Below are 24,242 nucleotides of genomic sequence, written 5' to 3'. Positions count from 1 at the left end.
GGTAATGTTTTTAGAAGATAAGCAGAACAATTCCTTCATGTTCCTGTGAGACACCTGAAGAGAGAATTGAAGAGAGAATCTTTGAAGCTGGTGGCTACTGCTTTCTTCTTTTCTTTTCTTTTTTTTTTCTTTCTTTTTTTTTTTGGCCTTAGTGAGGATAGTGTGGAGTGAACTGCTTTCTGATATCTGCTTCCAATGGGTGAAGAAGTCACCTTGCAAATTATGAAGCTCCAGTGCTCCCCCTCCTGCCAGAAGCTGAGCATAACACTCTTTAGCTTTTGCCAGCTGATGGGTCTTTTTCTTGCAACCTGTGGGATACCTTTCAGTCCCTGCCTTTCTTTCTCTAATCCAGTAGGTTTGCTCATCACCAAAACACCATGTCCCTCAAAAGAAGTTTAATTCTCTCCAGTAGACATGGTATACGTCGGAAGCTGATAAAACAACTTGGGGAGCACAAACGAGTCTATCAGTGCAGTATCTGCAGTAAGATCTTCCAGAACAGCAGCAACCTCAGCAGGCACATCCGTTCTCATGGTGGGTTTGTTTGCCTCCTTTGCATATAGTTTTTATCTCTCGTTAGTTTCACCTTTGAGTAAAAGAGCTAGGCTATTCTTAGATACTGATATACGTAATTTTAGCAAAGCTCTTTTTTTCTTCCTGTTAGGGAACTCTTTTAGTTAGGCAGACCAAAGCATGAGAAAATAGTAGCTGAAAGTTGAAATTAGAACATTTACAATTTGAATTCAGGTGTATATTTTTAAACTGGAACAAGGATGTGGTGGCTTCTCCATTACAACTGGTCTTTCAATCAAAACTGTTCTCTCCCTTTATGTATACACAGTCCTTCATTTTCACAGATGCATGGGAAACATTGCTGTGTAAATACCAGCCGAGTGCTTTTTAGTCTGGGACCTGCTGTTCAGGGTCCATAATCTGCTTCTGAGGAATCTGTGAAAAATAATATTTTAAAAAAAGGGTGGGGGAACCAAAACAAATAATTATCAGTAGAAAAACTTAATTAGAATGTAAAAGGTCAAAAACTACTATTTGGATCTCCTGAATAACTAAAATTTTACATCTGTAGCCTGTTCATTTACAATTGCTTGTGCTTTGGTTTCCTCTGACTGTCTGGAGTTGGTTATTTTCAATCTTAGCAGTCTCTGACTACATTTTTTTTTTTTTTTTTAATCTTGATTGATCCCTTCAGGTGACAAACTATTTAAGTGTGAGGAATGCGCAAAGCTGTTCAGCCGTAAAGAAAGCTTGAAGCAGCATGTTTCATACAAGCACAGCAGGAATGAAGTGAGTGGAAATGACTCGCGGGCTCTTTCTGAGGATAGGTGAAAATGTACAGTGAGCTCCAAGATGCTAGCTGGGGAGTTTGGGTCAATTATATTTGAGTGGATATCTGTGTGAATTTCTTGTGAGACAAGACTGATAGGGACAGGTAACATCTTCTGTTAGATGAGCTTATGAATTTGGACAATGCAGACACAGTTTTGGGCATACAAGGTCATCTTCATGTCTGAATTTCCTGTAGAAAATATTCAGACATCATGTAATGCAAGACAAGATGGAATTAGCTGAACCTGTAGGATCTGGAGATGAGATCTGACTTCAGTTTATTGTACTAAGTAGGATTGTTCCAGTCTTGCTTGCCTGTCCTGTTTCATTTATCCCAACCTATAGCATCATTTAGTGTGTGAACTATCTGGGTAAAGGTTATCAAGAGCTATGTGCGTATGTATAACATACAGTGCTTATTGTTGCAGTGCCTGGCCTGTTGATGAGGGCCTTTCAGTGTTGATGCATATAAATAATAAACATGCCTATGGTGGAGCCTTACCAGTGAATATTTCCATTATTGCGATTGCTAACCCTGTTTTGGAGCTGGAGGATGAGTCAGATTATATCTTGCTTTTCCTAAACTCTGTCTCCATGTTGGACCATGGGTTACAAGTAAGACCAGTACACTGTCACAGGTGTATGGCCCTCTCTTGTTTTTGTATAAAGCTCAGATTATATGATAATACAGTATCAGAATTTTCCACCAATGTATGTTTAAATATCCTGTTAAACAAGTGAATTAGAAAAGACAGACAAACAGGAAAAGGTAATTCAATTCAGACTTTCTCTGTCAGGCGTGACTTGGCTTTTGTCCCCTTAAACACTTATTGTTTGCGATCCTCAGGTTGACAGTGAGTACAGGTACAAGTGTACCACATGTGAAAAGGCCTTTCGGATAGAGAGTGCATTGGAATTCCATAACTGCAGGACAGGTGAGAAGGTGATATTCAGCTTATTGTCATGATAAATCATAACTGCATTTTATGGCTATGTCCACAAACTCATCTCGGAATAGTAACTAGGAAGGGAGAGTAGTTATTTTTTTTTTTTTCAGCATCACAACAAACAGCCTGCCCCTCTTCTTTCTCCCTTTCCTCAAAAAATGTTAGCTAGTGATCTGTAGATCAGCAATCACTTACATACTTGCATTTTTGGTGTTTCCTGCCCCCTCCCTTGTCTAATACTCTTGCTGGTACTTCAGTCGTATGTTCACAGATACGCCATCGCCATCTCTGTTTAACTGTCTGTCCTGAAAAAAATTCTCTTTCTTGAGTTTTACCTCTTTTCTCTGAAATAGAGGAATTGGAAAAGAGCAAGACTATCAATAGTTTGTAGTTCCTGGAAATACGGTTTTCTTCTGCTTTCTCATCCTTTCCTTATACTTACACTAATCTTTCTAGATATTTTTGATACCACTAGAAATTGTCTTTTTCTCCCATAACCATCCATTGTGATTACTGACATCAGTTATTCTGAATTGTCTTGTGCTTACAAAATGACATTCTGATTACTTTTATGGACTGATGATAACTATCAGAATCACCTGGGTAGTTCCAACACTATCCAAAGTAGATCTTTCCATTTCCATTCAAAGGTACTGCTTTTATAAAAGCCCTGCCTTATAAAGAGTGGAAAGTAATGTCAAGTGATGTCAGTATTCTCTARTCATTCAAAGGTGCAGCTTTTATAAAAGCCCTGCCTTATGAAGAGTGGAAAGCAATGTCAAGTGACCTCAGTATTCTCTAGTCATTCAAAGATAATAGCTTATGTTCTCTCTCTTAAGTTGACTGTTACCAAAATGAGCAGCGTTTTTTGCTTACTCTTTAACAAATCAAACTACTACTTCGTGATTGCAGTAACATCTGCTGGAGCATGCTTTCATGTTCCAAGGAGAGTCTCAAATACTGAATACAAAACAAATTCCCTATAGGCCTATTATCATGTAATGATCCACATTAGAGATTTTATACTTTCTTCTGGAGCATTTTGTATTGGCTGTTACTGGGACATAGTGCTGGAAAAGGTATGCTGTCATTAGGCATAGCTATTCAGGTGATGCTAGGTTGACCTGTGCTCAGTGATTCTACAAACATTAAAAACTATGATCAATGTTAAGAGAATCCACTCGAAACAGACTTTTAACATATACTAGACCACAATGGAAATGTCCCATATGAGGAAACTGTGATGCTAGAGTCAGCATTCAAGTTAATATCATATTCGTTGCTTTTGAACAAGTGTCTTCTAATGCATTTCAGTGATACTTAACCTCATAGATTTCAGTCAGTGGGCTGTTTGGTGTTTATTATCTTCTTAATGGGAAAATAGATTTAAAAGTAAAAGAAAAAAAAATACATTTTCACATTTCTCTCCTCAGTTTGGGTATGATGGGTTATATGTGAAAAGTCAGTCCTAACAGAAGAACTGTCTGCTTCACAAATACACAAAAACAGTTTCCATCTGTAAAGAGTTACATTGTTTCTCTTGCTTACAGATGACAAGACATTTCAGTGCGAGATGTGTTTCAGATTCTTTTCTACAAACAGTAATCTCTCAAAACACAAGAAGAAGCATGGAGATAAGAAGTTTGCATGTGAAATCTGCAATAAGATGTTCTACCGGAAAGATGTCATGCTGGACCATCAAAGACGACACTTGGAAGGTAAGTATACTGCAGATGAACCTAATTATTGCCCTTGGAATGGCAGTTGAGGTGGAAATGTTAAGGAAATGATTGCACATTAGATTATTCGGGATGGTAGCCAGCACTTTTTAATAAGCTAATGTAGGGTAGCAGGTTTCAGCAACATACGACATTTATTAAAAATAATAGTAAGGGATCTTGAAGGGTAATTGTTTAATTCTGTGAAAACTTAGTAGGAGGGGCATCTCTTTTTCAGCCTCACGTGATTGAATCTAATGTTGCTAATCATTAAGTGAAAGTTGCTTGACTTATGCAATAGCTTAGATTAGCTGATTTTAATCTCTTTTTCTTTCTTTGAATTCTGTTCATTTAAAAAAGTTGAGGTAACTTGAAAATTTGAGGGCAGTACTTGCAGTATTACTTGCAGTATAAGACTGAAAGTGAGCACTGAGTAAATATAAATAATGGAGTACTGTGTGCTTTGTTGTCTTTTGAAATCTTGAGGCTATATGATAATGAGATTGTAAGAACTGACTGTTTAAAATCACAAACATCTAAGGATGTTAGAGATTCTCAAAGATTCTAGAAAAACCTGGGTGATTGCAGACTCTGTAAGTATGATTAAAATGGTACTGCTGCTTTAGATGATAGGACCAAAGGTGATTAAAATAATCAGCCTATCTAATTTAATGTCTTGGATATACCATCACTGGCATCTCCTGTGATTCAGCTCTGTGTCATGAACTAGGGAACAATAGGTGTAGTGACAATAGCAAGAAGTCTCATGTTTAGCTGTCACAGAACAGTAATAGCCCTCTCTCCTACTGAAAGTAGCAGAGAAAGAGATCTGAAGTCTTCTGGGAGCATCAAAGGTGATGCTGAATGGTTGTCCTAGCGACTAAGGGAGAGAATTTCTAGGCCAGATATCTGACTAAAGTGCCAAGGCCTACTAGGTTTGACTTTTTTTCTGTTGTTGTTAGTAAATACCTGCTTTCAGATACTTTATCCTTGGTATAATGACAGTAGGATACAATATATCACTTTGGAAGACTGCTCTTATATTCTTGAGACACCATTTTTACTAAGAAGTGATTCTCTGTTAGGAATTAAATTCTGCATTGAGGCTCTTCCCAGTGTTTCACTCTTCTTTACAGTATTCACCTGAAAGGGCATGCAGATTGGAGTGGAAAACCATGGTTTATTTTTTTTGTTTTGTTTTTTTGATGGGGACTGTTCTGTTAAGGAGTACGGCGTGTGAAAAGAGAAGACTTTGAGCACAGCACAGAAAACATGGTTCGCTACAAGAAGGAGCCTTCAGGATGTCCTGTGTGTGGGAAGGTAGGCTTTTTTGCTAGCATGTGCCATGTGAAGCTCTGTGTTCTCGCTCCAAGAATACTCCAAGGATATTGTGCATCTGAACCTAAAGTCTCCAGCTGAGTTCTTGTGGTATARCCAGTTACCACTCATGTACTAAACCACCACAGCCTACCTGAATAGACACATAGCCTGCCAAAAGATTGAGGTGAATGACTTTCACTAAGGGTGTGTGCCAGATCAGATTACCTTGCGACTCGCAGGCATGTGATCAGTTACCAACAAAACAAGTCTGTGGCCCAGCTAATGTGTGACTCTCTAAACTGCCTTAGCTGCATTGTATGTCCAGGTTCATGCTATCTAAGGATGGTTCAGACTAGATTTTTTTTTCAGACAGATAACACAATATAGAGTATAACATGGCCACTATCTCTGTTAGTGAAATCTTATGACTTGCATTACTTAGAGTGAAGTTTTTATGCCTTAATGTAAAAAGGAGGAATTGACTATGTGTGCATTAGGAATCATTTTCTCTTAGAACTTAAAGTGAAGTCATTTTGTAGCCATGGCACTATTACATTTGAGTGTTTAATACTCACGATCTGAAGTTGGTATTTTTGCAGATAATGAAGACTGTGGATTTAAATAGTGATTTTATAAACATTGAATGATTCATAGTGCAAGATGTACTCAAGCAACCCTTAAGTTGGGATTGTGTGTTGGGGGGGTCTTCATTTTTGATGCTTTGGATGTATAACATATCAATGAAGACACAGTATTCTTGATTCAAAAGACTCTGTCTAAGTATTTTTAAATGTATCCTGTGTAATTCTACGCTAGCTTTGCTGGAAGTCCACCTCTGATCAAAAGCCAATTTCAGTCAGTTCTCTGAAACTATATTCATGTATTTTATTGTGTCAGGAGTTTCTAAGGTAGTCTGCTGACTGAAGAACAGGAGTGTCCATGTGTTTCTGGCTAGAAAGAACATAAACTGGGGAACAAGAAATTAAATATGGTTTGTGCTATTCATTGGCTAACTTTTAAAGAATTGTAGCCCTGCTGAACATGATGAAAAAGCCTTCCTTCCTTCTGCTTTTTTTTAGGTGTTTTCATGTAGGAGCAATATGAATAAGCACCTTCTAACACATGGAGACAAGAAATACACCTGTGAAATCTGTGGACGTAAATTCTTCAGGGTGGATGTCTTGAGAGATCACATTCATGTCCATTTTAAGGTATTGTGTTAATAATTTATTAGAAAAGGCATGTAACTTAGCAAACTTCAATAAACCTACCAGTAAACCTATTGATAAGGCCATGTGTTCATACTAGCAACACAACAGTGATTATGTACTCCATGCAGAGAGGTCGATATAGCAGCCTAGTACGTGTTGTGCTTGAATTTACCCATTGCTCTTTGTTGCTACAGCTGTGTTGCTATAGAGTATTTGGACTACTGTATTTAGTTATTTCAAGTACCACTGCAGGGCAGTCTTCTGAACATAGCATAAATACTATCTCTGTGACCTTAGGTGAGTCACTGAAATTTCTCGGTTTAAATCAGGAAGAATAACTACCTGTTTCACAGGAAGGCTGCAAACAGATTTGTTCTAGCTATAGCTTAACTGGGCTGAGAGGTAACTGCCGTCCTCTTCCCTTTACACCAAAAAGACCAAACAAACCACAAACCAGAAAACTAAATGGTCCTGCCCTTTTCCATGCCAGAGGTTGTCATTCTTTTGTATCTCCCAGCATAACTGCTTGTGTGATCAGTCCCTAAGCTGGTTTTGTCAAAATGATCTGAGTCAAAAAAAAATCCACTATTAATAGTGCTTTAACAGACACATATTATTTAAACAGAACTAGATTAACATGGAATTGAAAGGAATTGTATCACACAATGATGCCCATAAAGATGCCTCTATTGGTATAATACTGCACCAGTTGAGTCTCTGTTTACATTGAGGTTCACTTTCTTTTTATAGACAAAAAAAAATGAGTTTTATCCTCTTAAACAAGTAGTTGTTCCTTGTTTAATCATAGAGGGACCATATTTACCTGAATTGAATGACATGGGAGAACATTCAAATAGTGTTACCGTAGTTGTTAACACAAGGCAGTCTGCATGGCAGAAAAGCTGGTAATGTGTTACTTTGTGAAGTAGATTTATGATCTGTTAAGATAGAATCTTCTTTCCCACCCAAACAGGACATAGCGCTAATGGATGATCACCAGAGGGAAGAGTTCATTGGTAAAATTGGAATCTCATCAGAGGAAAATGATGACAACTCTGATGAAAGTGCAGATTCTGAGCCTCACAAGTATAGCTGCAAAAGGTGCCAGGTAGCTTTAAATACTTGTGAATTAAGGTGTTTTGGGATGGGGGGAAGGGAGAGGAAATATTTATAAATTATTCAGAATTTTAAATGACGTTGAGGATTAGTGACGAGAAGGCCAATCTGAGGCTCTACTCTCTTGTGCAGTACTTACAAATCTCTGATCTGTGAACTGATTCTATTCCATAGACATCGGTTGGTGTTCTGCAAAGCAAATGCTAAACACAAACAGAAAAATACATGTGCACGTTTCCCTTGTGTGTAAGGAAGCAAGCAAAACTGTAGGAAGAAATATAAAGAAACATTCAGCTCTTAGGCTACCTTTCAATTATGTACAAATTAAAGTCGTTATAGAATTTTTGAATGATATGGTTCAAGATTAAATAGTCTTCTAGTCGATATCCAGTTTGAAGGATTAAAATCACTGCATATATTCAGCACAACTGCTTATTCTTGGCCTGCTTTATTACTAGCAGGATGGCATTAGAAATACTACTAGAACATAAACATACTTTACTCACTTGTCGGTTGAGAGAGGTCTCTTTCAACTTCTCATGGTGTAACTTTTGAGTTTTTCATAGAAGTAATAGAGAAGAATGGGATCCTCAAGGCCCACTTGGGTTTTGAACCCTAGCTGGGGGAGCACACTGTGATGGGGTGGGTGGGATCCAAAAGCAATCCATGAGAACAGTAAAACTGGCCAGAGGTGAGACAGGGGAATTTTGGTACTTGAGCCACTAACTTCACCTCTGGAAATTGGAGTCTGTTTCCTAGCCTTCACTTCATGTGGTGAAGGTGCTTAGCCTGTTTTATATCTATGTCTCTAAAATAAGCAAAACAATACTTCAGTCCTCTTTTCTTGTCGTCCATTTACAGCTCAAGTTCTGAATATGTGCATATACCATATCTACGGTAATATGAACTGAGTTTAAGTGAGGCTTATGTCAGCAAACAGAAGATGTAGTATCATAGCATATAAGCACATATTTGCTTTCAGTGCGGTAGCTTAAACATCTGATACTCAGTGGGTACATGAGCTATATAAAAATACATCCTGCTAAGTAAGAGGAATTGTACCATTCAAATTAGCTCTTCTTAGAAGCTAAGTTTTTAGTGCTTTTGTAGATATTTGTGAAGTAAACAGTTGTGTAAGGAAACAGCTGTAGAAAATGAGTGTTACCTGTGATGAGGATGCTCTTTCTAGCTGAAAATACCTGCTCACATATGTCTAAGGAAGGACAACATATAAATGAGTCTTAGTGAAATACCTCTTCTGAGCTTTTCAGGATCTCTCTATTTAATTCTTTTCTCAAAGCACCTCTTCACCAAGCTGTGTGGTGCTGTCAGAAACATCCCTGTTAGTTCCAAAACCGGAACAAAAGAACATGTCATTATCACACTTTGCCCTGATGCATAGGAGCACCTATGTGTTTGTAGTGTTACTTAGTCCAGGCAGAGTAACTGTCTATCACAGCTGTAGTGCTTCTAGGAGCTGAGCTGCAGTTGCTACCCTGCAGTGTGCAGAAATGTCCACTCTTTTGGTAGTCCAAAAGCTCAATGTGCAGAATAGAAGTACCCTTAGAGCTCTCCCTGCACATATAATTGGAGGTGTCTACCTGTGCAGTGTAAGAAGTACTTCTCTGTCCAGAAATGAGTGACTGCCTTCTCTGTTTGCACTTCTGCCCTCTGTCAGCAGGGAGCCAGAGACAGCATCTCAAACTGCAGTCCCCCAAGTGAGTTAACTGATGTCCAGTTGTGACATGCTTGTGTGCTTGTAATGACTGAATAGCTACAGGACTAAGTCTAGATCTTACAATACTGTTTTTGTGTAGTAATGCACAGGATGTTTCTGACTATTAGCTCTGACTCTAGATCACAATAATGTGTTACCAGATCTTTTTTTCTTACCAAGGTCTTTTTTCCCCTTTCATTCACTATTGGTTCATTCCACAGTTAACTTTCGGCAGAGGGAAAGAGTATTTGAAGCACATAATGGATGTGCACAAGGAGAAAGGCTATGGCTGTAGCATTTGTAATCGACGTTTTGCGTTGAAGGCAACTTACCATGCTCACATGGTCATTCATCGGGAGAACCTACCTGATCCTAATGTGCAGAAGTAAGATGACATGTTTGATTGATAAGAATTTTGATAAGAATTGATAAGAATGTTTTTGAAGTCACATTGGTTCTGCCATCTGATTTTGTTAGAGAATTGGGCTATAGTATATACTTAAAACTGTCTAATGGGTGTCAAAATGTGTATTAAACGATTGAAACATATTATACATCATCTAACAACTCACTTAACATACATGATTAGTCAGAAGCCTCCCAGTTTGGGATTTATAAAGTATAAATCTATATTTTTAGCAAAAGTTTTAAACAACAAAAAAACCCTATAATTTGAGGACACAGCAATGCCAGGCTACATCAAGCTTGCAGTGAACTTACAGATTTCTTAAGGCTCATTTTTAAACTGCACTTACGTTTTAAGGAAACYTTTCTAGTAATTTGTATTAACAAGTGAAATATAGTGACTGATAGAGCTGTCTGGAAACCACTTTGTCTCAAGAAAAAAGTATCAACTTTGGTCTCTTTGGTTTCAGATACATCCATCCATGTGAAATCTGTGGAAGGATATTTAACAGTATAGGGAATCTGGAAAGACATAAGCTTATACATACAGGTAAAAATGTTGTGTTTCATTATTCATTATCAATACTAAAAAGAAACTTCTGCTTCCAGTGCCTTCCTTATTTTTCAGGAAGAAATGTCACTTTTTACTGTAAGATGCTATAAGATAAATGCTGTGTTAATGATTTTAGGGTAGAGCAGTTTTCTAAAGCAGATAGTATTAAGGATGATATTTGGTGGACTCATGCAACCTAGGTCGCTTGTTAGTATAATGCAGGAGTCACCTGCTAAAAATCCTAATTCTATATTCTTTTCTTCCTCTAATCCTTATCCATACCACCTTTACACAGACTGAAAACCACTATTGCAAAATCTTTTTTTAGCAGCTGTTTATTATTTTGTGCTATGCAGCATTTTTCTACCTCAGCCTTTATCCTTTTTCAGATCTCACGTGAAAAGCCAGCTTTTCTCCCTTTCCATTGCCCCTTATTCAGTTAGGGCTATAATATGTATAAAAGAGGTAGTTCACAATGCAGATGGACTGTTGCCCTGTAATTTAACAGAGTTTAGTCATTTTTTAGGGGATGCACATTTTTCATTAGAACTCTCTGTTTATGCTGTCTTTTAAATTTATTTTTAAGGTGTAAAAAGTCATGCTTGTGAACAGTGTGGCAAATCATTTGCTAGAAAAGACATGTTAAAAGAACACATGCGAGTCCATGATAATATCAGAGAATACTTGTGTGCAGAATGTGGCAAAGGTATGTCTAATGCCTTGTTTTCAATTACTTGTAATACTGAATTGCAGATTAATTTATGTGAATTAAAACTGAATCTGTTCTTTGAATATTGAGAAAATCCTTGGAGTGCTATAAATCCTGCATTTTTGAGTTTTAGAAACTATATTAATCAGGACCCTTATGGGTATATGAACTACCCCTAATTTTGCACTCCTTGGTTCTGTGCCCTTTAATGATTTTAATAAAATTTGGCTCTGTTCTGCTAGATTGAGGAGTGTTTGCATGAGTGAGTTCTACTGCATTTGCAGCACAAGAGTAAACACAAGTTATTTTTTTCATTGTAGGCTGTTTTCAGGCTTAACAAATATACCAAATATTCTTTTGATTTACTTACACTGTAACTTCAACAAATCTTAACCAGTGCTTTACTGGAAGGCAGTAAATCTGACACCTCTAGTTATATTTTGTCTTTGCTTCTCCCTGCTGTTTTGTTTCCTCCTCACTGGGTTATTCAGATGTGTTCCAGAGCTTTTGCCTGGAATTAAAAACATAATGAAAACATGCATGGCTACCTACACTATTAAAACACGCAATCGTGGATACCTAAGAGAGGTGATCCTAGAGCTACTGGCTAACAACATGATTGTCCTGATTTCTTCTCTGAAGGTAGAGAAGTAGACTAATTGTTATACAGTGCTTTTAGCTGTATCTTTCTGTCTCACAGGAATGAAGACAAAACATGCGCTTCGGCACCACATGAAACTTCACAAGGGGATTAAAGAATATGAGTGCAAGGAATGTCACCGCAAATTTGCACAGAAAGTGAATATGCTGAAGCATTACAAAAGACACACAGGTGAGGTCTCTAAAGGTGTGCAAAAGTTGCACTGGATCAGCTAAATGGTTCCTGGAAAAACTCTTTAAGTCAGAGAGTATGAGGAATACTATTAAAAAAAAGTGTGCATTCTGCTTTTTAAAAGGGGCGGGGGAAGCAAAGAGTCATAGAACCAGTAAGGTTGGAAGGGACCTCTGGAGATCATCTAGTCCAACCTCCCTGCTCAAGCAGGGTCACCTACAGCATATTAGACAGGGTTGCATCCAGGCAAGCTTTGAATATCTCCAGAGAAGGAGAATCCACAACCTCTCTGGGCAACCTGGTCCAGTGCTCAGTCACTCTCAATGAAGAAATTCCTCCTCATATTCAGGTGGAACTTCCTGTGGTTCAGTTTCTGCCCATTGCCTCTTGTCCTGTTACATGGGACAACTGAAAAGAATTTGTCCCCTGGACACCCTCCGTTCAGGTACTTACACACATTGATAAGATCCTCTCTCAGTCCTTTCTTCTCCAGGCTAAAGGCCCAGCTCTCGCAGCCGTTCCTCATAGGGCAGATGCTCCAGCCCTCTGGTCATCTTCATAGCCCTACGCTGGACTCTCTCCAGTAGCTCCATGTCTCTCTTGTCCTGGGCAGCTCAGAACTGGACACAGTACTCGAGATGAGGCCTCCCCAGGGCTGAGGAGAGGGGCAGGATCACCTCCCTCGACCTGCGGGCAACACTCTTCCCAATGCAGCTTAGGAGACCATTGGCCTTCTTGGCCACAAGGGCACATTGCTGGCTCACTGTCAGTTTATCATCCACCAGCACTCCCAGGTCGTTCTCTGCAGAGCTGCTTTCCAGCAGGTCAGCCCCCAGCCTGTACTGGTGCATGGAGTTATCCCTCCCTAGGTGCAGGACTCTGCACTTGCCTTTGTTGAACCTCATGAGGTTCCTCTCCACCCAGCTCTTCAGCTTGTCCAGGTCTCTCTGAATGGCAGCACAGCCCTCTGGTGTATCAGCCACTCCACTAGCCACAGGCCTCCAACTAGGCTCCGCACCACTGATGACRACCCTCTGAGCCCTGCCATTCAGCCAGTTCTCAATTCACCTCACTGTCCACTCATCTAACACATATGCAATTAAAGAAATATTGTTTGGTTGTTTTCTTGTTTTACTTTTTTAAGGGAGGTTGTTTTGATCTAGGATAGATCTAGAGTATTGTTTTTATTTTAAATTAGCCTTCAAGTTCTCATTTCCCCCCCAAAAAAATTTACTTTCCACATAAACTTCTGTTGGATTTCATGTTCTGTCTGATACAGTGACATGGCTTAGATTAAAAAAAAAAAAAAAAAAAGGTGAAGCTGGGCTTTTGCTACTTGTTTGGCTGTGTTTTTTGTTTGTTTGTTTGTTTGTTTTTTAACTAATGTGAGATTTATAATTGTCTCAGATGCCTTAGACCATTATCACTCTGATGTAAATGTACTCTTCATACAGGAATCAAAGATTTCATGTGTGAGCTCTGTGGGAAGACATTCAGTGAGAGAAACACAATGGAGACTCATAAGCTGATTCATACAGGTAAGTCCTGAAAAAACAGTGTCCAAAGACTAAAACTTAATTTTGTTCCTAGGCATGCTTTGAACTTGGTAGTCTTGAAGTAATGTTACATATCATGTAATATCAACATAAAAATGTGCCTCTCATTGAGATGCTGCCAATACGATACTCATCTTCAGGTGCTGTTGCTAACAGCTTTTCATTCCATCTGCCACCAGTAGGAAAACAGTGGACATGTTCGGTTTGTGATAAGAAGTATGTCACTGATTACATGCTCCAGAAGCACATCCAACTCACTCATGACAAGGTAGAAGCCCAGAGCTGTCAGCTGTGTGGGACAAAGGTTTCTACCAGAGCATCCATGAGTCGACATATGAGGCGTAAACATCCAGAGGTGAGTTAGTACAGCAGGTAGACAATGAGGTTTTTTGGCTGTCTGAGTTTTTAAAGGAGCTCTGTGGCCTTCAATGACTTGAAATGAATTACTATTTTTTTTTCCTTTTTTTTTGAGGCTAATTTTGGCCAAGGATAAACCATTCCTTGTTTAAATGGTGTCTGTTAAATGTACACTTAACACAACAAAAGGTCTTATTCAGTTAAGTTTAGGTAGTAAACATTGTCTATTCCTAAAAATAAAGTTGTCCAATTATGTAAATCCCCCTCCCTTTTTTTTTAATGTATGTTTTTTTCCTGTTTTGTCTTCAGCCATTTAGCCAATAATTGATTATTTTCTTCCCATTGTATAATTTGTATTCAGAAATGTTCTGAAAGAAGTGGTGAATTGGGAGGTGCTAATAGCATCTGCTGATGATTTTTAAAAAACTATATATATTCTGAGAATTAAAGATGAATGCTGACTGTGAAGAATCTGGCTAGAGGAATATTTGGTATGACCTTAGTGGGATTGTTTCTGTTCTAAATTTCTCAATAGCTGTTGTGTTTTCTCTCAGCATTTCTTACTTAAGTTGGCTAAGGCTTGTCCTTTCCTTCAAGGCTTTATTTTACAACCAATTATCATCACATACTGCTTTGCCTTGAACTGTCTGCAGTTTGTATATGATGACTGGGAAAGGAAGTTAACAAAAAGCTTCGTTTATTGATTTTTGCATTAAGAATGCAGATAAATACCTGCCATTTAGAGGACAATTTGTTTCTGTTCTTTGATAAGTGGAGATGTATGGATTTCGTAGATTCTACTGTGAATAATTGAGTAGGACACAGCTGATAGATTTGTAAACAGAAATGCTAAAATAATAGTTTTTTGACAAACACATTGTTTTATGTAGAATTCTTTACTTCTCAGGGGGTTGTCTTCTGTCTAGAATACGAAAGTTGTCTTTTAGTGTTGTCTTTAAACTTTGTTGCTGGTTTACAGTGAGAAAGGAAAATCTTATATGCCAGAAGATGTAGATTATTATTAAAAAAAAAAAAAGGTCATGGTTAAATTCATTATATTGATGATGTGTGTAAAATCACGGAATCACAGAATGGTTGAGGTTAGACTACATCATTTCTGCTTTGTAATACGATATACTATGGCAGTACTATACTGTTCGTCCGTGGTTTGCACTGCTACAGTTTACCAGCCTGATACCTGTTTGTCCTTAGGTTCTTTCAGTGAGAATTGATGATTTAGAGCAGCTGCCAGAAACTACAACCATTGATGCCTCCTCGATTGGGATTGTTCAGGTAAACTCACCACTGCACAATTCTGATGGGTTTCAGGCCCCAGGGCTTCTGGAGAGTTGGGGCAATGTTACTTTCTTGTTAAGTATCATAATTGGGCATAGACTGATTAGCAAGGCATGTATATCTTACCTGAGAGAGTCAGCCCAGCCTAACCTGATTTATGCCATCTTTTAAACAGTACAAGTGGATGCAAGTTGTTGATCTGTTTTGTTGTATAGCATAGAGGCTGATAAAATGGAGGGAATTACAGGGCATGTGCTTATTCCTTCAGATGTGTTTTTTGCTGAAGTTTGTCTCTTCACTCGAGAATCAACAGTGAACTGACTTCAGTTGATAGTGTCTTTACTCAGAACTTCACTGAGCAAAATTACTTGATGTTTTCTTTTGAAATTTTTCTCTCCAGCCGGAATTAGCTTTGGAACAGGGAGAGTTACCAGAAAGTAAACAGCATATGAAAGCTCCTAAACGTGGCCAGAAACGAAAGCAAAAGCCAGGTGAGGAGGAGGAAGCTCAAGTGCCTGAGGACCCTGCCTTCAGTGAATACACAGAGAAGGAAGCTGAATTCACAGGAAATGTCGGCGATGAGACTAATTCAGCAGTACAGAGTATTCAGCAGGTGAGTTCCAGTAGAAGGGTGATGGGCAAAATGCATTGCTTAGAGGGATGATACTTCTGTTTTCCTAATGGCAAACACAAAAGAGTCATTTGAGCATTTAAGGCTAGTGTGATAAGTCATGGTAATACAAAGATAAATAGACACTTGAACAAGGAGTCAGGTCAGTCCCAATAAACTCCTTATACTTTTTTTTACTTCCTTTGGCATTACTGTCTCTATTTTCCAGATTCCTGGCTGAAGCTGTGACTGCAAGCGTGAAAGTTAATTCAGCTGATTGTTTGAATGTTACATCTGCCTCTCTCCTTACTTTCTTAGTTTTATACTTGGAAGTTGTTATAATCCAAGCTTTCTGTGTTCCCTATCATCTGCATGATTTCTTCCATTGGTAGTAGTAACATTTGAGCTCATCAGCATTCAGCTGATTTGTCTTGATGCTAGTTATTTGGTAGACAGCTGCAAGATACAAGGCTGAGGATACCTTTCTGTTTTTTCCTCAGGTGGTCGTGACCCTCGGCGATCCAAATGTCACAGCCCCTTCCAGTTCCGTTGGGCTGACAAATATCACTGTTACCCCCATTACTACAGCAGCTGGAACCCAATTCACAAACCTGCAGCCAGTGGCTGTGGGCCATCTGACTGCACCTGAACGCCAGTTACAGCTGGACAACTCAATTCTCACTGTGACATTTGATACCGTCAGTGGTTCTGCTATGCTGCACAACCGCCAAAATGACATTCAGATCCAGCCACAGCCAGAGACAGCCAATCCTCAGTCTGTAGCCCATTTTATAAATCTGACGACGTTAGTGAACTCTATTGCTCCTCTAGGGAACCAGATAACAGAACAGCATCCTCTGACATGGAGGGCGGTGCCCCAAACTGATGTCTTGCAGCCCCAGGCACAGCCAACGCAACAGCAATCAGGACAGCAACAGGTTCAAACAGAGCAACAACAGATGTATAGCTACTAATTTATACTTGAAAAAATTTTGAAATGAACAGTACTTAGAGACAAAAACACAAACATTTGGAAAATTTCTAATAGGATTGTTTGCTGGATACCAAACAGAGATGTGAAAATGTTTATACAATGAAATGTAAGCTAAAATTGGCCTAGTACCCTGCAACACCCTAATCTCAAGATTCTCACATCATCTCTAGATATTGCACTGTCTTTAAAGAAAAAAGAGGAAAAGGAAAAAATCTCATACTAAATTTAGCACCCCCTTGCACTGTGTATTTTGTGCAGTAAGACTGAGATACAACAGGAGCATCACAATACATCTTAACCAAAGCAGGGAAATCCTAAATGGTATGACAGTGATGATTTACAAAACCGTTTTAGCCATAACATGTCATTTCTTTCCAGTCTGGTAATTAAATATGGAGACCTTGTTCACAGTGAGCTGGAATGCACTTGTGGCCACCTTGTAGAGACTGAAATGTAAAGTCACAAATGGGCAAAACAATAATTGTCTTGGTTTTTTTCTTCTTTAGGTCTTGTATCTAACAGCATTGGTAAAGTAGGTGGAGGTTGGGGCTTGGGGTGGGGGATGAGTGTGGTGTGGAAGAAAATGTATGCAATTTCACAAACTTTCCATGTAAGTGATGGGAAAAACCCTGTACCCATAACACAGTGTTAGTACTACTTGAATCAGATAGCTGGTCTAATGCTAAAGCAACTTTAATGGTCTTCTAGCCAGGTTTGATGCAAAACAGTTATGAAGTGAAACCAGAATGTGATATAATTTTATGTAATTTTTCAAAACTGCTCTTTGAATATTGCTTTTAGCTAATAGGCCTGAAGAGCAATCAGTCCCTTTTGATCAAGTTCGGGATGTGAATTTTTATCAATTAGTCTTTCATTGTGTAATAAACATTTGAGAAAGCATTTTTATATATACATATATAGCCTTTGTATGTTACTATGTGTTCCTGGTGAATATTTGTGTGAAGAACACTGTTACCAATGTGATTCATTAATTTTTTCATGTCATATTGCTCTTTCTTGCAGAAATAGTGTGTGGATTCTGCTCCTTCTATTTCTAAAGTTTATAGCCACACACAGACTGTGGGAAATGCAAGTCAGAGAAAAGAATATCTGAGATGTATTCTGCCACATGGAGGCAGTATGCATTAGTGCATAATGGACAAGGTTTGCATGAATGTTGGGAATATAAATAATGGGTTTGGCAAAATACATTAATGCTGATAGTAGAGTTTCATTCCATTCTCCATGTATTGATGCGCAGTCTGGACTCTTGCATATCAAGAAGACAATATCCTTCCCACAAAGGAAAAGCATCTGATATCAAAAAGGAGCAAACTAAAAAAAAGTTTGATACCTGGAATTCTGAAAGGCAAATCTGCCCGACCAGCTGTGGCTGAAGAACACATTCCTTTGAGGCAGCAAACAGAGCCACAGAACCAAGCTAAAGATTTTCTCTGAGGATGAAGCAATTCTGTGTTTGATAGTGAAGACAGAATGATGGTTGTGAAAATCCTTTCTGTGCCTTTCATATCAATTAAGATGTTCTATTTATTAGCATAAATATGATGAGGAAGGAGTTCAGCTGTGAAAGTCTGCATTAACATGGTCTACTTGACCTCTAAAGGATGCCTTATAATCTCTACAACAAATCCTTCTAAAGTATAAAAGTTTAGAAATTAAATGTTATGCTCCCATGGTTTTCTTGGTGCCACACCAGTGCCCAAAGGCCCACTATGTTAGGCTCTGTGCAAAGCCTAATTGCAAGAGGACACGTACAGGAAACTTTGTAAATGTCGACAAGTCCACAGAAAGTTGGTATGGGAGGGACCTATATGTGGGTAGGATAAGGACACATATCGGAAAGAGAAAACGTCACTTAGCAGTGTGGAAAAAGAAGGAACTCTTATTCCTCAACCCCTTCTGACTTCCCCAGATCCTTTTTACACATTAGCATGAAATACTGTATTTTTTTAAGCTTCCCCATATCCTCAGAAGTAGAGATTTATGGTCCTCTATCACATAGGTTATTTCACGATTGGCTCAGGCCAAATGAATTTCTCCTTGGCTGTCATAGCCACCAGGTGCTTTCCTTTCAGAGCAAACCCAGTCGTCAAAAGGAAGCTAGATTTTATTTATGAAACATTGTTTATGTACTTAAAACTTTTTTCATTGCACTCAGTGCCTAAATGGTAAAGGTGCACGTTATCTTTTGTCAGGGTGATTTTTTTTAAAAAAAAAAAAAAAGGAAAGCAAATGAGGTCCTAGAATCAAGTTATTGTAGTAAATAAAAGGTAGTTAACATCTAAAGAATATATATACTTACATATGTACATACAGGGTTATAGTGCTGCATGTAGACTTTCCAGAAGATCTGTTTCTGATTTAGACACATGTAATTGACGATTAAAATCATTTTAAGTGGGGAAGAGGAGATTTTTTGTGCTCACTGCCGAGTGAGTATATCTGCTCTGCATTAATACAATTAATAGTGTTCATGATACATTGAATCAAGCTGAGTCATTTTAACATGTAATTGCATAACTAGTTGATAAGAATGCATATGCAGGTAATCGCTCATTGTGGAGACTGCTCCAACTGTACAAAACCAAATGTGATCCTCTGGTTCCCTCTTTTGGCCAGCTAGCATCCCTCAACATCTTACTGGCCTGCAGAATCCCATGTGAGCTAGTTAGCACCTCGTCTTTCTGATAATGATTGATTCTAACTGATTAAAACAGGAATGATCAGAAAATAAATGCTTAAGTGTGGGTGATCACATAAAAAAGAAATGTCTCTATTCAGTCTTTCAGTATCCCTAAAATCTTAAATCATATTCTGCCTCAGGATGGAAGAATAATCATCATCGGAAAAAGCTTTCACTAGCCCATTTTGATATGCCTGAGTCAAAAAAAGAACAACAAAAGGTTCCTTTTAAATCTTGACTTTTCCTGCAACAATCACTATAGTATCTCATCTTCTTTCAGCTTGATACTACTATTACTACAGTTATTAACATCCCTGAGACAAAACTGTATCCTGACTGCTGCAACATGCAAAATTTCAGAACAAATCATGTTTCTAAAGAAGTTGGAAATGGATTTCTCTTCAGATAAACCTTACTTTGGATAAATAATGAATGCCAGCCATGCTCCCAACTAAGCCTTTTTCAGATGAATACCAAAGTTATACTGATGCTGTTTTAAATTGCACAACAAATAAAAATATGTAAGGGATATGCAATCCAAATTTCCTTTGTCAGTTTATTTCTAGCGTTTTCAGCTATAGGATACAAAGATTACTGTTTTCAGCCATGTGTTCAGGATTTTGCATTACAACTGTTATATAATTATAACAAATTGTAGCATTATTTTGAGCCAAAGGAGTGATACTGTGCAATGTTCCGTGTATTGTCATTATTTACTAAGATTGCTGTTTAATTGAATGCTGTCTATGGTACACGGGCTCTAAAGTAAAGGAGCAACAAGGTACAGAACCCTTTCTCTACTAGCGTTGTTATTTTCTGGTCTTGAATTAGAATTTTTTCTTTCAAATTACATAGACTTACTTTAAAAGCAGTAAGTGTAATAGAGGATTTTATGCATCCCACAATATACAAAAACATGGGAGAGCATTCTAAAATATTTATTAAATAGGTTGTTGATATACAATAACAGAAAGCAGAAGAGATTAAATCTTCCTTGGCTATGGTTGGTGGTGAGTTTTCTCAGGAAAACCTGCTATATCAAGTGCCATTATACTCCCTAGAATTTAAACTTTTGAGATGTGTCAGTACAGAAACTGTTTTTGCAGAAAGTTACCAGTTTTCTATCTGTCTAAACAACAAAGTTTCTGTACTTTCTAATTGATCTAGAAATTGTTTGAAGTTAACAGATAATCATTGGGTTTAGTTCTAGTATTGAATTTTCTGTCAGTTTGTCAGGATGATACACTGGTGTTCTCTGCACCTAAAGATGCCTGAATTTCTCATCCTGAAAACAAGGAATGGAAAAAATACTATACATCCAAGAGACAATCTTATAAAAACTATAGGTATTACCTAATGTGTATTGGGTAAACAGCTTTCTTAGTATCGTTTTGTGAATTCTTGTTCAGAAATATTTCCTTGTAATTCAGTAATACTCCCTTAGTGCTATTTACAATAACAGTATCACTCCTTGTATTTACTTTTGGCCTTACATTTATTATGGCTGTAGGCATAACTGTTAGAAAATTCTTATCCCTTTACATTTTTTGTCATGACCTCTTACGGTGGTTGTCAGTATGTTGGCCCGATCTGGTGCAACGGGAGAAGGAAATGTGCTACTGATCTCCATCACTGGATTCACAGCAAAGCTCCAAGGATTTTGTGGACAGAGCCTGTACAGCCAAGTGACTTGCCGCTATGAGATTAGTTACCAAGGTTTGTATTCATACAAGGGTTTTTGCTGTATAGTGAATCCAAAGTGTTACGTTGGCAAGTGGTGGTGGGGGAGTGTTTCCATTATGTTTGTCATCAATATGTTTGAGAGTTTCTTGAGTAGGGAGACGCCACTACCACATTTGCACTGCATATAGCCAGAGGCTGTTGAGTGTTTTTGAGTTAAAATGTTGGAACTCTGTAAAGCTACATTTACTTCACCTTTCAGTGTAACCATGGTTTGAAAATAGGTTTCTTGCCTCAAACAGTGAGAAGGCTGTTCTGATTCCTTTTTTCCCCTCTTGAGTGCAAAGTGCGATTCTGCATGTGCACTACTCTCAGCTACAGAATGTACAATTCAGTTGAGACTGGAAAACGGCCTAATGATGATTGACACTTTGAAGCATTTTTCTAAAGAGTCTAAGCTCACTGTTGSTAAACTTAAATTCCTAACAGCTAAGGTGAAAAAAAGTGTATCCTTTGGGTATGGCAGGAAAGTTGAGAACTGTCCAAGAGACTCAGTCTACTTCCTAGAGTCAGGATTTCATCATGTGTAGTATAATGCTACTGTCTTTCTATCTTATCTGTGAGCTATTCTAAGCAGTTACTGTGTCTGATTAATCACCAAAACTTTTGAAAAGCTGATTATTTTACAGTTGTAATGGCTGAAGGGCAGCTGATGTCAAAAACAATTAAAAATACTGAGTTTTCAAGTTTACTCCATCTAAAGCAGTCTTTTATTTCTAATGTCTTCCTTGCTCTTTGTTGAGTGTTTTCCTGTATTTTTTAYTTGTGTCTAGATTTTGATTCTAAAAAATATTTAAGGTATTTGGTAAAGGTAGCAAAATGTAAATTTCTACCAAAAAGGGGGCAGAAATGGCAAAATTAGGAGTTAAAATTAGCAGAACTAATGATGCTAATTTTCTACAGATTTCTGCCCTTCTACCCACACAAGTCTAAGGTTCTTGCCACGACACTAGCACAAGGAAAGAGACTGTGCATGCTCTGGCTAGTTTGTAGCTGCTTTGGTATGGATGGATGAGCAGGGTGGTGTTAATAAGACTAGATACTGACTGAGTTCTGCCTTCCCCACAAGCCTTGTACTTACTTCAGTATCTCTTCCCTACACAGCTGGCTATTTTCTCAGAAGGAACATGAGTATCTCTGAGACTCATACATCTCATGCTTAGTGAACTTCAGAAAACAGATTGAAAACTGAGGAGAAAGAGGGACCTGGGGGCTGAGAGGCAATAAAATACACTGCAAATACAGCTAAAAGAAAAAAAAAGAAAATACATGCTTAGCCTGCTGTGCAGAACTATATGGTAAGTTGTGATGTTAACTAAATTTAATGATTCTTATGTTCAGGTGCTTTTTTTTCTGATAGAACCTATGTCTTGCTACTCGTATAGGGCAAAGTGTTAATGTGTGTTTAGTTTACCAGAAATTAAATTCAAAGGTAAAACTTGCTTAGTGTGTTATATGCAGCAACATGCAGAAACCAAAGCTTWAGATACCCATACGGATAAGGGAATGAAGCAGATCCACATTTCATCACTTTTTGGAAATGGCTAGAGCAAGCTTATGGGCAACATTTTCTCAAGGGGTGAATATCCTTTTCCACACGCAGAATAGACTATTGTGCACGTGCTAGCAATGTAAGTCTGACACAGGAGTGTCACCAATAGGACTAGAAGAAAGGAGGCTCTCTGAAAAAAAAAAAAAAAAAAAAAAAAAAAAAAAAAAAAAAAAAAAAAAAAAAAAAAAAAAAAAAAAAAAAAAAAAAAAAAAAAAAAAAAAAAAANAAAAAAAAAAAAAAAAAAAAAAAAAAAAAAAAAAAAAAAAAAAAAAAAAAAAAAAAAAAAAAAAAAAAAAAAAAAAAAAAAAAAAAAAAAAAGACCTCGTTCAAAGGAAAGGGTAGCTAAGTTCTAACCCTAGCTCCTCTCTGTGCCAAAGAGAAAGAGGTAAGAATTGCCCTAAATCTGTTACTCAGGCTGTGTTGTGGGTTGCTTAAAAAGGAAATCAAGTACATGTGTGAGCTCCTCTTCCCCTCTCTCCACACCCATGCCTATGTGAGACCCTAGTCAGAGCTTTCAAAATAATAAATACCTATGTCTGATGTACAAATAGCATTTGTGCCCAAAGGCCATAGTTATCATACAGATTTCAGCATCAATTTTCAACGTAAATGTAGGTACAGCAGTTGGGGGTGTTTGGACAGAAGTGGAGTTTGGGAGGAAGGAAAAAATAGATCTTTCTTGCCCTCCTGTGAAGCCCATTGTGAGGCATTTTTTTTTTTCTAAAAAGCTAGTAGAATCAGTGACAAAGCACAAAGCACAGTCTATAAAGATGCAAAAGAGAAGAGCTTAAATTGCATAATCAAAGAGGAAAATGAGAAACTTTGTCCTGAAGGTAAATGCATCTGCTTCTCATTCACTCTTCTCCCTTTTCCACTACTTTTTTTTTTCCCATGAAATACATGCAAATCCCAACATGCAGTAAATTTTCCTCCAGGCATAATATACTTGTGTGGCTATTTAAGTAAGAAGTGGGTTGAATAGAGATAGGAGCTGAAAAGCCTATCTCCTTTTTTGCAGAAAAGCCTTGGAGAAAAATGCTCTTATTCACTGCTGTTGCTTTAGAGTAATCTAGTCACCCTTGAGAGCTCTGGTTAGTACAGGGATAGCTGTTATTTTAATTATACAGCACAGACGTTTCCTTCTGAATTAATTTTGTCTTCTCTCAGAACAACACTTCTGAGTCTACCCACTGAGGGGGAAAAAAAAAAAAAGCCTTCAACTCTGCGTGAGCATTTCAATCAAAATGAAGGGTGGTTTAAAGGGTAATTGAAGCAGAGCGAGAACCTGCTGGAATCAATGCTTGCAAGAAATCACAAATTCTGGTTGCGTGGGCCACGTACAAAATCGCCAGCGCCTACGAGAGCAGCCGCTGAGCGCCTGGGCGGTCTCCCAGACGCGGCTACGAGGAGCCTTCCCTCTCGCAGTTGTACGCGCTGCCAGTCGACGCGCCTGCGAAGGTGCCTAGGTGCCTAGCGCGGAGGGTAGCGAGGCGCACGCTCTTCACGAGGAGACCGAAGCGAAGAGCGCGCCCAGCGGGAGCCCACCGCCTCTAGAGGCGGC

The 24,242-nt window shown here is 38.2% G+C and overlaps 1 protein-coding gene across 9 annotated transcripts in view; it reads left to right on the top strand.

Annotated features, from left to right (window-relative positions):
• Nucleotides 1–19,931, top strand: part of PRDM15 (PR/SET domain 15) — a 39,822-nt gene extending 19,891 nt beyond the window's left edge. For 5 of the 9 annotated variants that reach the window (XM_085305200.1, XM_085305155.1, XM_085305165.1 and 2 more), the window contains 16 exons: nt 353–534; nt 1,208–1,302; nt 2,192–2,279; nt 3,842–4,009; nt 5,235–5,329; nt 6,409–6,540; nt 7,514–7,648; nt 9,595–9,758; nt 10,249–10,328; nt 10,918–11,037; nt 11,741–11,872; nt 13,327–13,410; nt 13,608–13,783; nt 14,998–15,078; nt 15,482–15,694; nt 16,192–19,931. In XM_085305200.1, the coding sequence (XP_085161326.1) occupies nt 353–534; nt 1,208–1,302; nt 2,192–2,279; nt 3,842–4,009; nt 5,235–5,329; nt 6,409–6,540; nt 7,514–7,648; nt 9,595–9,758; nt 10,249–10,328; nt 10,918–11,037; nt 11,741–11,872; nt 13,327–13,410; nt 13,608–13,783; nt 14,998–15,078; nt 15,482–15,694; nt 16,192–16,665 (2,419 nt within the window). In that variant the 3' untranslated portion in view covers nt 16,666–19,931. The remainder of the gene's footprint in view (nt 1–352; nt 535–1,207; nt 1,303–2,191; nt 2,280–3,841; nt 4,010–5,234; nt 5,330–6,408; nt 6,541–7,513; nt 7,649–9,594; nt 9,759–10,248; nt 10,329–10,917; nt 11,038–11,740; nt 11,873–13,326; nt 13,411–13,607; nt 13,784–14,997; nt 15,079–15,481; nt 15,695–16,191) is intronic. The other 4 variants (XM_085305209.1, XM_085305174.1, XM_085305192.1 and 1 more) reach the window with 3 other exon arrangements.
• Nucleotides 19,932–24,242: the final 4,311 nt, after the last annotated feature.

The sequence above is a fragment of the Rhea americana genome, unplaced genomic scaffold (assembly GCF_003343005.1).
Source record: "Rhea americana isolate MKP2758 unplaced genomic scaffold, rheAme1 scaffold_101, whole genome shotgun sequence".
Taxonomy (NCBI): domain Eukaryota; kingdom Metazoa; phylum Chordata; class Aves; order Rheiformes; family Rheidae; genus Rhea; species Rhea americana.
The sequence above is the reverse complement of the archived record's forward strand: the minus strand, read 5'-3'. Positions and strand labels throughout refer to the sequence as shown.